Below are 13,924 nucleotides of genomic sequence, written 5' to 3'. Positions count from 1 at the left end.
ACACTAATGATATATGTATTTTCCTCCACATTTTACATAAAATTAAAGTCATCTTGTTCTTGATTTTCACATTTAGTACAAACTGGATTTATCTAAAGCAAGCATACATTATGGTCCTCTTCAACTTATACAATGTATTTTGGTACTAGTTTGACCTGCTGTAAAAACTGATTCATATTATTTTAATGTTCAAAATTATCAAAATTATTGTGTCAAAGCATTTATCTTAAGAAATCTAAAACTACAAGTTTTCAGGATGTATACTAAGTCTGTATTATATGCTATATAAAGTCCTTATTCTTTTTTTATTATTGTTTAGTTACACTTTCTGTTTTTTTCCATTTATGAAAATGGCACAATGTTAAATATATCTTGTTTATCTGACATTTTACGACATAAGTAGTCATTAGTTTGGCATGGAAGGTTGCTAATATCCAAAACCAGGTCGTTTCCGTTCTCCAGCAAACCGGAGTTCCATATCCATCTGTTCTCCCATTTCTTGTTTTCTGGCAATCAGTACAACAAAGAACACTCCCTGTAATGAGATAAAAGCCATTGATATATACCCCTCCGTAGTAATGGGATTTAACACCACACATTACTGGTTCTTTGCTTTTGTTTTAGTGATGAGTTCCACTTTCACCTCACTTCACAAGACAGAAATACAATATTTTTTCTTTAACCACCATGCCTAGACAGGCTTTTATTTAATAAATTAAAGCCGGCCTAGATAAGGTACTCATTTCTATCCAGGTCAAATATTCTCATTTGATATTCAGTTATTGTTTGACAATTCGTAGATGTTTGAAATGCTACATTTTCAGTGTTGCGACATTAAGTGGATTTAAATGTACCAGTTTAAGACCCAAAACATTTAAGTTGAAATATCGAATGATGAGACATGATTAAAAAAAAAGATATATTGCCTTTAACCAGTTTCTTTTCTTATATTTAATTTTGAAAAATGAAATATTCATTAATAATTAATGATATCTTTATAAATACATTGTATGATACAATTTATTTTGAAAATAACTTTATAGCTATTTAATCAATATGGACAATGGTCTGAATAGAGCTTTGTACAAACCCATGATGTACTTACATTTACAAATGTCCTGAACACCCAGAAGAGCCATGTCCATACTATGTACTTCAGTCTCTGTAGATAATACACATCAATAATAGTTACATGTACATGTACACCCAAAACCTCACATATTTTCAGTAGAAATGACAGTTTAACACGCAAAGCTTAAAACAAGGGAGAACACATTGTACTATGATTATTGGTACCCGTAATCTGGAAAAAATTGAAATCTGGTATACCTGGGTATGCTATTTGGGAATATACTTGAGGAAGAATGTTTTGGATATTTTCAATGCTGTTTTTTTTTTAAATAAGAAAGAGGTTGTTAATACATGTATAATATAAATGTAATATTTGATAGCGATAATATAAATGTAGTACTTAACTATAATCAATTACAAGTACAGAATGATTCTGAGGTAAATGAACCCACACAATCATGCACTGAGCTCCTATTAATGAGAAGATTAACAAAAACAAAGTTCAAAATATCTTAAATGTCTGAAATAATTTCAATTATACACTCAAATCATATTAATGTTACACCTTGAAGTAACCCATGCATAAAATCAGTGTTACACAGTACATTGTACATGTAATACCTGTTACATGTACATAATCCTTTATTTTCAATATTACACATGTAAAATCTATGCATCTACAAAAGGTACTTACAAAAGTGTTCATTCCATAGTATGAAAATTCGAAAATTGAGAAGCAGATTTCTACAAACTGGTAGATGAAGAAAAAGATGATGTACCATCGATGAGCGCTCATGTACATCACAAAATGCTGCAAAGAAAAGTTTTACATAGTCTCAGTCAGCAGATAAGTATTAAATCATATACAATACATACTAATGTCACTTAAATATTGGACATACAATCCCTTTTATGAGATGCAATGAAACCCAGCAATCTGTAAGCCCTATTTCTGTGCTAACATTAAACATTTTGCTGAAAAATCTCCAATTTCTGTCAGATGGCAATTTTCTAAAAAGGCACTATAAACTATCCTTACAATAGCTGTGTGGTTATACTCTGACTTGACCACAATAAAATATAAACACATACCCGCTCTCTGACTTGACCACAATAAAATATAAACACATACCCGCTCTCTGACTTGACCACAATAAAATATAAATACATACCCGCTCTCTGACTTGACCACAATAAAATATAAATACATACCCACTCTCTGACTTGACCACAATAAAATATAAATACATACCCGCTCTCTGACTTGACCACAATAAAATATAAATACATACCCGCTCTCTGACTTGACCACAATAAAATATAAATACATACCCGCTCTCTGACTTGTAGAAACATGAACGCAGTGAAGAGTATCATAACCACGTAGTCAAATGTCAACACCACATCACTGGCCAGGAATGCTGTAAATAAATACTTTTTATTACATTTTTATCAGCTGAATATTGAAAAATCAGAACAGAATCAGAAAATATATATAAAGTGTAATACACTGATCTGCTTCTTTAGTGAACCATTGAAATGCGCAAAGTTTGATAATCAACAATCAAACTTAACTTCCTTCATCACTTGCAAAATATTCAGGACATCCAGTTGACCATTGAATTTTAGCAATTTCAGAAGTAAAATAATTATTTTTCAGAAATCTGAATGGTCAAAACAATTTTTAACATATCAAATATATATGTGCCTTCAAACCCAGGAGTTAAATCCCATTTTGGGGAGTCAAAAACAAACTCTCAAAAGTTCACTAGAATTAAAACGCCCTGATATTTTCTGAACTAAAGACAGAAAAATAAATTAAACTTTCCCCTTTGCCACCTGCTTCTGCAGCCATTTATTTTTTCTTCATGAACCTGTACCACTACATTTGTCAAACTCACCCTGCCAGAAATGTGATCGCCATGGTGTCTGAAATCCTTGACTGACCTCGAAATCTGTTCCTGTGGCAATCAAATCAATCAATCGCATGACAAGTGAGAACACACCGGTTATCTGCAAAGGGAAAGTATATATGTACATCATAAAAATTTACATATAATCAGATATAACATATCTATAATTCATCATCAAAGTAAGACATTGTTTCAAAACAATCAGCTTTAATAGACTTAATATAATTACCAAAGGAAGCTCGCTCCCCCTCCCCCACCATCCCTATCTTGAGTCAAACTTGGTGTTTGCCCCTGGACTTTTTCACAGGAACACCGGTATTCACTTGAATGTGTACATGTGTTCCTTTATTAGAGTGGCCATGATCGCCCAGTCCGTTAGAGCGCCGACCATGAAACCTCAGGTTAAGATCAAAACTACATGGTTTAACACTCCATGTATGGATGGCATGTGACGTCGGGCCGCTCGTATGTTGTTTAGTTCGGTGTGTTACCAATTACTTCTACAAGGATCAGGGCTTTTTTGGGGGCCGATATGGGGCCGAATTTCGGCCCTATTCCCCATGGCAAAATTGGATATTTTTCCCAATCCGACCAGTTAAAATTCCCAATCAAATGATCTATAAAAAAAATTATGTCTTTAAAAATCCGGATGGTGCCTTCCCATCTTCGTTTCATAGGTTATTCTGACCTGATAAAGGGAGATAATGCTCTAGAGTCTAAATAAATATAGCATAGATCCATATTTGTGTCTACTTGTTATTTTTATTATTATGTCCATTTTTCCCAATTTACCTGTTGCCGCGCATTTTTTCCCAATCCCAAAGCCATAGGCCCCATTCCCAAAGTAGTGAAAAAAAGCCCTGAGGATATTCTATCGCAAAATGACCCTGCATGGCTGTTCAAAGAGCGATAGACCCAACGAACAAACAGACAGACCTTTTTTATTATAGAATGTACAAGCATGATCTCCATTTCGCTAGAATGTTTAGTGGAAGAGTGTGAGAATAAGTCTGTATATAATCAATTGATCATCTCAGTTCCAGTTAACCCTACACCTCCAAACCACAGTTTCATGATGGCAATTGCATGCATGCCAAAACCACAGGGGTTTGTAAAGAAAATGGTTAATAATAAAAATAAATGGAGTCAAGATCAATTTATATTGATCTGGACTTTTTTTTATAAAAATAATCCTTACGAATCCCAGGCCTGTGTCAAAACATAATTATAGTAATAATCAAAAACTGTTTGTTTGTTTGTTATTGTTTAACGTCCTATTAACAGCCAGGGTCATTTAAGGATGTGCCAGGTTTTAAAGGTGGAGGAAAGCCGGAGTACCCGGAGAAAAACCACCAGCCTACGGTCAGTACCTGGCAACTGCCCCACATATGTTTCGTACTCGTAACCCAGAGGTGGAGGGCTAGTGTTAAAATGTTGGGACACCTTAACCACTCGGCTACCGCGGCCCCCTTCAAAAATAGAGTGGAGATCATATTGATCTAGGATACATTGTCAATTCACAGGTGCCTGACTCGTTTTATAAAATAATAACATATAAGAGTACATATTCGTTTCATAAAATAATAACATATAAGAGTACATATAAATTTATATGTACTCTTATATGTTATTATTTTATAAAACGAATCAGGCACCTGTGGTCAATTTTAATCCTTTCCAAATTAAACCCTACAGCTACGAATACATTATTTGATTGTATTGTAGTGTAATGAAAACGTATAGTAGAGTTAACCATGTTCGCGTTTATGTGTGTATGTTGTGTATGATCTATAAATAAACCACGTGTAATCATTGTCATGTGGCGTCCGGTTGTTTGTGCATGCAAGTAGGTATAGGATGAAAGCGCTCGTAAGACCAGAATGCAGGTGACGTCACGAGAAATGGGATAACCTGATTTACCCAGAAATGGTTTAGGCCGGCTGTATATAAGAGCGGGTTTGTTTCATTCTGGGAGAGAAAATCTGACAGAAGCTGGCTTGTGTTTACGACTGGAAAAGACTACAGACTACAGGTAATACTACAGAGACTGAATAAGTCTCTGGGGAAAGACTGTAAGGTAGTGGTCGCTGAGTAAGTGACCAGTGGTCGTTAGGCAGCAGGGAGGTCAGTGTGGCTGCTGCGCTGTATAAGCTGGTGCGCTAGCTATATATAGATAGCCATTGCGACGTACCAGTGCCGGGAGCACGTGCTTGACCGGGCAGTGGTGCGCGAGGTAGCCGGTGCGCTGTGCAAGTGCCGGGAGCACCTGTAATAGGCGTGTTTGACCAGGCAGTGTTGGTGCGCGAGGTAGCCGGTGCGCTGTGCAAGTGCCGGGAGCACTTGTAATAGGCGTGCTTGATCTGGCATTGCCGGTGCGCGAGGTAGCCAGTGCACAAGGTTACAGTGCCGGGAGCACTTGTAATAGGTGTGCTTGATCTGGCGCTGCCGGTGCCCGAGGTAGCCGGCGTGCTTGATTGGTCATTGCCGGCGCGCACGACAGTCACAGCTCGTACCAGTGCACGGAGAGAGCACATGCATTAGGCGTTTGCGAGCGTCAGTGCCTGCTATTATTATATTTGTATGGTAGTTTTAGAGGTCCGTGGCAAGCAGCACGACCGTTTCACTTGTTCTTGTATGTCATATATAGATTAATCATTTGTAAATATTACTGATTCCATACCATTGAGATTATATTAGACAAGTGCGCTTAAGGCACAGCGTATCCCAGAGGACACTTGAGAAGGAACAGAAGGAGACATCTTCCTTCACCACCTCCGATCCAAGAACTGGGCAGTGGAATAATGCCTAGAGATACCGGTAACACTGAAAGACACACAGTACGTGTTAAATCAGCCACATATGACGGCACGGCTCTTGGAAGGATTTCAAATCACATTTTGATACCTGTGCGCGGATCAACAAATGGAGCATTGAAGAAAAGGGCATGCACCTTGCTGTTTGTTTACGCGGACAAGCACAAGGAGTTCTTGGAGATTTACCAGATGATGCAAAGCAACATTATACAACACTGGTTGCCTCCTTAGCTGAGAGATTCGCGCCGACAAGCCAAACTGACCTGTACAGGGTACAGCTGAGGGAAAGGCGCCAGAAGGCATCAGAATCACTTCCAGAGATGGGTCAGGCAATAAGAAGACTCGCGAGTTTGGCTTACCCTACTGCTCCAACGGAATTGCAAGATACCTTGGCCATGGAACAGTTTATCGATGCACTGTTTGACTCTGAGGTACGCATTCGGATCAAACAGTCGCGACCAGCCTCGTTAAATGATGCCATACGCCTTGCTGTAGAACTGGAGGCCTTCAATAAGGCTGAGCAGCGGCGTAAGGACGGGCACGGACACTTGAGAGTAGCAAGTGCGTCGGACAATCAACAGGAGGACAAAGACTGTGCCAATGACGAAATGGTGAAGGCTATAAAGGCTATGCAAGAAAAGCTAGATGCTTTAGGAAAGGATATGGAATGCTTGAAGGAAAAGAGAGGTCAGAGGCGCCAACAGCGGAACAACGGCAGATATCTCAGTGACATAACCTGTTACGAATGCAACGAAACGGGGCATATGAAAAGAAACTGTCCGACACTGAAAGGTGCCAAGGACAAGGGACAATCATCTGCGACTGGACAAGCCGCAAATTGATTGATGACGCGTCGGGAACGCCGGCAGATGTTACGGAAAGGCTCCAAGCCTGCTATAGGAGTAAGTTCCGTTGCCGATGAAGCGGGCATGTACGTTAAAGCATCAATTCTAGGGACCGAGGCGACCTTCCTCGTAGATACCGGTGCGTCCCTCTCCCTCCTTTCAACGAAGCTGTACGACCGTTTGGCTAACGACATAAGACCAGAGTTGTCAAGTATAAAGTACAAGGTTGCAGCAGCAGGGGGCAGTGACCTTGTCCTGTCTGGCAAAGGAAACTTCATGTTTACATTGGATGACCAGATATTTAAATTAGACATGATAGTGGCGGAAATCAGCATAGATGGTATTCTTGGCTTGGATTTTCTGAAAGCCCACGATGGTGTGGTGGATGTCAGTAAAGAAATACTGAGCGTCCGCGCAAAAGAAACCCCACTCGTGTTTCAGGGACCATTTGGGTGTTTCAAGATTACTGTACTGGAAACCGTGAGCATTCCTCCAAGATCAGAATTCATTTGCCCTGGTAAAGTACTAGAAGCGGATGGCATGAGGCCGATGGGTCTGGGTGTCGTAGAGCCGACCGAACGATTCCTTAGATCCGACAAGGGCCTGGTGGCAAGAACTCTGGTGCAGTCAAAAGACATAGTACCGGTAAGGCTTATGAATCTCTCTGACGAGGCACAGATTGTGTATGGAGGGACCATGATTGGTGAGCTGGCTCAGGTGAATCGGGTCATGGAGACAAAGTCTCGCCACAGTACTGGGGGACCACTAGAGATAAGTACAGAGCTGCAACGTTTACGAGATGAATCTGTTCGGAATCTATCAACGGAACAAGCAAGAGATGTTGAGCAATTGCTAGAGGAGTAAACAGATTTGTTCGCAGTCTCCAACAGCGATTTGGGCCGTACCGATATTGTCCAGCACAGTATAGATACAGGAGATGCAAGGCCGATTAAACAACCTGCCCGACGCGTTCCAGTGCACATGCGCGAAGAAGTAGATAAGCTGGTAGAGGACATGCTAGACAAAAAGGTCATAGAACCTTCATGTAGCCCTTGGTCCTCAGGAATCGTACTAGTGAAGAAGAAAGACGGGACAACCCGCTTCTGTGTCGACTACAGGCGATTAAACAGTGTGACGATAAAGGACGCATACCCTCTGCCACGGATAGATGATTCGCTTGATCAACTGGCTGGCAATTCCTGGTTCTCTACCTTGGACTTATGCTCGGGGTACTGGCAGGTGGAAGTAGAGCAAGGTGATAGACCAAAAACTGCCTTTGCAACGAGAAAAGGATTATATCAGTTTCGTTTGATGCCATTTGGTTTGTGTTCGGCGCCAGCAACGTTCCAGAGACTAATGGAAACGGTCCTGGCAGGAGTGCAATGGCAGATATGCCTTGTGTATCTCGATGACGTTATTGTTGTGGGGCGGACGTTCGAGGACATGCTGTCCAATCTAAGAACTGTTTTTAACAGGCTCAAAGGAGCTGGTTTGAAACTAAAACCAAAGAAATGTCGCCTGTTCGCAAAACGCGTTTGTTTTCTGGGTCATGTTGTGTCAGAGGAAGGAATTGCTACTGACCCAGAAAAGGTGAAGGCTGTTAGCGAATGGCCTGTACCATCAAATGTTACGGAGCTGAGATCTTTTCTTGGACTCTGTAGCTACTACAGGAGGTACATTCACCAGTTCTCAGCAATTGCAAAGTGTTTACACACATTGACAGAGAAGGGAAGAGCATTTATTTGGACAAAGGAATGCAATGACGCTTTTAACAACTTAAAGCAGCGGCTTGTCAGTGCTCCTATTCTTGCCCATCCCGACTTCACAAGACCCTTTATTCTGGACACAGACGCGAGCAACGGGGCGATAGGTGCCGTTCTCTGCCAGGATATTGAAGGTCAAGAGAGAGTGATAGCATACGCCAGTCGCACCTTGACCAAGGCGGAACGCCAGTATTTTGTGACCAGGAAGGAATTACTTTCGATTGTGGCTTTCGTAAAGCTCTTTCGGCACTACCTGTACGGCAGGAAGTTTAGAGTCAGAACTGACCATGGGTCACTGCGGTGGTTGCTCAACTTTAAAAACCCGGAAGGCCAGTTAGCGAGGTGGTTGGAGATCCTGGGGTCATATGATATGGATATAGAACACAGGCCCGGCGCTAAGCACCAGAACGCAGATGCTCTGAGTAGAGTACCGTGTAAACAATGTGGATACGATCCTGACTGGGAAAAGGCAACGGACGTAATACACAAGGTAACTAAAGGTTGTAAGGAGCGTCAGTGCCTGCTATTATTATATTTGTATGGTAGTTTTAGAGGTCCGTGGCAAGCAGCACGACCGTTTCACTTGTTCTTGTATGTCATATATAGATTAATCATTTGTAAATATTACTGATTCCATACCATTGAGATTATATTAGACAAGTGCGCTTAAGGCACAGCGTATCCCAGAGGACACTTGGGACGGACCAGGTGCACGTTACAGTAGCAGGCCGGGTTTTAATTGTAAATACTGTACATAGTTGTATGGTCGCCTTCTAGCTTCCGGCTAGGAGGAATTTCCCTTTAGCTCAGTCGGTAGAGCGGTGGACCAGTAAGCCGAGGGTCGCGGGTTCGATCCCGGCTGGCTGCACACTACTACTCCTTGAACTTTTACATTGGTGCCGCAGACCACTTCAAGTGAAAGCAAGAGGCTTCCTTGGAGAGAGAACCTGGGTTGGTGTGTTCGGGGGTGAAACACGTTTGAAGGAGGGAGTAGTGTAGCAGGCCGGGTTTTAATTGTAAATACTGTACATAGTTGTATGGTCGCCTTCTAGCTTCCGGCTAGGGGGAATTTCCCTTTAGCTCAGTCGGTAGAGCGGCGGACCAGTGAGCCGAGGGTCCAGGTTCGATCCCGGCTGGGTGCATACTACTACTCCTTGAACTTTTACACTGGTGCCGTGAACCTTCTTCTGGTAATCCGTTGTGTGGGTTTTTGTTATTTTGTATTGTATGTATTTTGCTGATATAATTAGACATGGTAGATTTTCAGAATTCAGCTGTTGGTAATAATGATGGTTATATGTATAGTCAGGCTAGTCAGCAGTTCAATAATTTGTTTGATGATGCTGGGGTTTCGAACCCTATGCCTGTGTCTAGCACACCTGTAGCCCTAGTCAGGGGGTTCTTGTTTCGTATATGAGAGTGCAGAATGCGAGTTGTTTGTGATTGTATTTGTAGGCCTTGTATTGTTGTATTCCTGTCGTGTAAATAAATATATAAGTGAATATATCTGCTCGTTGATTGTCTTTTGCAATGTCGAGATGCATACCGGGGTGTATATAGTTTTATCCTGCAACTGCCACCGCATTGTTGGAATACACCCACCGTATATATTTTTGCTGTATACGGCAGTGACGGAAAACAGCTGTATTTTGGAATCCTAGCACGTGCGTCAGTTCGACTGACCTACTTCAAAGTGAAACTACGTTTAAAAGGCGAACATATTTCTGTCATTTTTGACACCGTTTCACTTAAAAATGATTATTTTTATGACTGTTGCAGGATAAATAGAATACATGGTCAGTGTCTTAAAATATAAGCTGTATTTTTGGCTCGGGACAGAAAGACAAAAGTGGCTCGCCACTTTTGTCTTTCTTTACCCTCGCCAAAATACAGCTTATATTTTAAGACACTGACCATGTATTCTCTATGTATAGCACACACAGAACCCAGTCGTAGGACCTGAGAAACATCCACTATACGAAAACTGTTACAGTATAAATACATTTTTTTAAATTTAATATATAACGGTGAAGCTTTAAAGCTGGCGAGTATGAAAATATATATCAAAGTTTTAAAAGTGTCTACACATAAATATGTACCCATAGATGTCGGATTTATATTGTATAACGAAATGTATTGCCATTTTACAGAGTTTGTTGACAAACTGTATGACTGTAGTTTCAGGAAGTGACCTGCAGATGTTGCACCTGTATACATTCAACGCCATCAACAGGTAAACATCACTTAAATAAGGTAATCAACACACACGAATGTTTACTTACAACCACGTAGCCATAGCCCACCAGGACAGATGTCCGGAGGTTCCAACACAGGAACCTGTTAATCACCGCCATTTTGGGTTGATTGGATTTTGTATAGCTGACCTCGTTTTCAAATGTGAAAACACACCTGGAGGGAGCATTGATTGCACTAGAGAAATTTTCTTCACAAATTAAATAAATGTAACAAAATAATCATTGTTTAAATATTCATACTAGTCGATTGATAACTTAAACTAAGCGATGTCCGCATTAAGATAAATTATGAGTCAATCGTTACCTTATTTAAACTACGATTCAAATAACAAAATGACTTCTCCCTTTCCCCAGACGGTGTGTCACCCTACAGGTATTTCATTTTAATACTTCATCTGAGGCAGACATTTCACTCCATTCAGATACCTTATGCGTATATTATTTTGCCGGTGTAGTTACAAGCAATGCTATTGATTGTTTATTAAGATATTAGCAATTATTTCAGCTTCTATTGCGCAAGAGGAGATAACTCTCCTAAATCTAGGTTGCATACCATTATTTCAAAATCGAACTAAAAAATGTAGATGATTTAATATATAGAAACTTTGTATATTTGCATTACTGTCAATATGCTTTGTATCAAAAGGAAAATAAAAAACATTTTGCAAAACAAAAAATCTACAATAAAGGCCAGTAATTTACTTAGAAATATTTAAGTTGAGTGAAAAAGATTTGCTCTTAAAAAATGCATGATATTTCAACAAATATAACTTCCATCATCAATTTAATTTGCTGTTCAATGCCAACATATTAATATGCAGAAGATTTTTTGACTTTTTAATACTTGGTTTATTGATTTATCAACAGCTAGGGTCATTCAAGGACGTGCCAGGTTTTGGAGGTGGAGGAAAGTACCCGGAGAAAAATACCAGACAACTGCCCCACATGGGTTTCAAACTTGCAACCCAGAGGTGGAGGGCTAGTGATAAAATGTTGGGACACCTTAATCACTCAGCCACAGCAGCCCCTCTTTTCAATATCGATTTTAATACTTCACAAATGATATAAATTAAAATGTACTGAATAAAAAGTGAATGCTTAATAAGCAGTTAAATGTGTAGATACATTGTTTTCAGCCAACACACTTGGCTAGCAAAGTTGATGTAGACAGGAATACAAATTTGTTTTTCAGTTTGAGGGATAGAATAAAGGAATCTATAAAAATCCTGATTTCATCTGTTTAACCCAAGGAATACACACAGCCTTATAATCCCAAACAATACCTGTCATCTTTTTCAAAGCTTACCTAAAGGTTACATTAATGTATGTAACCAGAATATATCCTTGTTCTACTGACCTCATAATGATTCAATTGTCCTGAAACTCACCCACAACCATCATCTCTTGTACAAGTTTGTGTTTCAACCACTTTAGGTCAAATGAGCTAGGTCACTTCAGATAATATAAATAGATTTTCAAGGTCCTCACTCTATTAACTTCATCAAATATGCAATTGTTCTGAAACTTCATATACTTTACTTACATCATTTCTTGTACAAGTTTGCATTTAAGCTACCTTAGATCAAATTGGAGGTGCCTGTTACTATAAATACACCAGACATTTACTGTGTCTCTCACAAAGTCTAAGTCTGGTGTCAGGACCAGACAAATCTTGGGCTACAAGCTAACATGTAAAATGGGGATGATGGTGTATGTTATTGTTCGTATCTTCAGGTTCAAAGACTTCATTGGAGAAGGAAGGAGTGTAACAAAACAAATTAAACCAGCAGAACTGGACAGCAGATCGCCGATGGTATCACTCTGAATTTGATAGATCGTGAGGTTTTCCATTGCGATTACAAAATACATTTTTATTGTTAATAGGGATCATATGATTGTACACAATTATAATAAATACAACAAATGTTCTAATTTACACGGTGTATTAATTTATTGATAAAAAACAAACATACATGAAATAACTGTAATTACAATTTCTTATCATATATCATGAAATCTTTACATTTATATCTTAATGAAAACTTATAGATTATTTACTCAGCATTTATACTTTCTTCATAAAAAGATGCTAAAATGAATTTAGGTTGTGATTACACTTCTGTATTGTGAGGCACACTATATGTTTAATCTTCGATACTCACAACAACACAATAATTTGCTATACAGTTCTCAGTACTTTAACGGCACTCGAGTCGAGATACTGGTCCACAATCTTGCCAAGGGGTCCAACTTCCACATCGTCATTCCACCTTGGAATGAGTATACGACATGTAAATATTATCATAATTTGAGTTTAAATGTGCTTGGTCAACCCCCAACAGCATACAAAACATCTGTTGACCATGCTCATGATTTAAATGGACAAAAATTAAGTTTAAGTAAGGGGAGGGGGCTACAGTTTGTGTTGTGTCAGACCATCCTTCCAAACTTTATCTTGTCCCTGCTCTATCTCCTACACTTCTTGTCACTGGAACTTCATAGTTTCACCAGTGTGGCATGTACCCAAAGTAGGTCACTCTGACATACACTTTCACCTCTGACCTACATCAGAGGGAAAAGAATTGCTTGGGCCTGATCTACTGCTCTTCTTCTCGCAGGAACTTCTTACCAATGGGGCGTGGATTCATCTTACTTGGGGTTCACTTGCATTGAACTTCTCATATTGCTTACTAAAGTTTAGTAACATTTCTGAATTCATTAACTCAGAGACCTATATACTAAATAGGTCTCTGATTAACTTTAATACCATTAACTGCAATTTGAATGCAGTGTGTCTGTCAAACAATCAGTCCAACACAAATTCTTTGTCTGCACATTCTTGGCATATAATTGTAACCCTGGTAAATACTAGCCGCAATATACCGCTCGGCTAGAGAGATCTTCTCTTTAGCTCGATCGGTTGAGCGTAACACTATTAAGCCAGAGGTCCAGGGTTCGATCCCTAGCGGAGGCAGTGATTTAAATTTAATTAATCCTGCGCTCTGTTACAGTGGCGCCCATGTAGGGACTCGGGAATGATACTCATCGCTGCTTGCGAAAGCATCGCTGTTACCCCTGGAAACTTGAGGACGAGTTCTTTCCTGGAGGGGGAGTATGTAACCCTGGTAAATACTAGCCGCAATATACCGCTCGGCTAGAGAGATCTTCTTTTTAGCTCCGTCAGTCGAGCGTAAGACCAGTAAGCCAGAGGTCCCGGGTTCGATCCCTAGCGGAGGCAGTGATTTAAATTTAATTAATCCTGCG

The 13,924-nt window shown here is 39.8% G+C and overlaps 1 protein-coding gene and 1 long non-coding RNA gene across 2 annotated transcripts; both read right to left on the bottom strand.

Annotated features, from left to right (window-relative positions):
- Positions 1-331: 331 nt before the first annotated feature.
- On the bottom strand, positions 332-10,814 carry LOC117328991. Its single transcript, XM_033886650.1, has 6 exons — positions 10,688-10,814; positions 2,973-3,084; positions 2,404-2,492; positions 1,766-1,882; positions 1,106-1,162; positions 332-535 (listed from the first exon to the last, which is right to left on the bottom strand). Exons 1-6 carry the CDS (start codon positions 10,757-10,759, stop codon positions 428-430), a joined length of 555 nt encoding a protein of 184 aa, XP_033742541.1. The 5' UTR covers positions 10,760-10,814; the 3' UTR covers positions 332-427.
- Positions 10,815-12,589: 1,775 nt separating this feature from the next.
- Positions 12,590-13,723, bottom strand: LOC117328988. The gene is made up of 2 exons (XR_004533088.1): positions 13,420-13,723; positions 12,590-13,382 (listed from the first exon to the last, which is right to left on the bottom strand). It is a non-coding gene; the product is annotated as an uncharacterized LOC117328988 (long non-coding RNA).
- Positions 13,724-13,924: the final 201 nt, after the last annotated feature.

The sequence above is a fragment of the Pecten maximus genome, chromosome 6 (genome assembly GCF_902652985.1).
Source record: "Pecten maximus chromosome 6, xPecMax1.1, whole genome shotgun sequence".
Taxonomy (NCBI): domain Eukaryota; kingdom Metazoa; phylum Mollusca; class Bivalvia; order Pectinida; family Pectinidae; genus Pecten; species Pecten maximus.
This window is presented reverse-complemented; position numbering and strand designations above follow the sequence as displayed.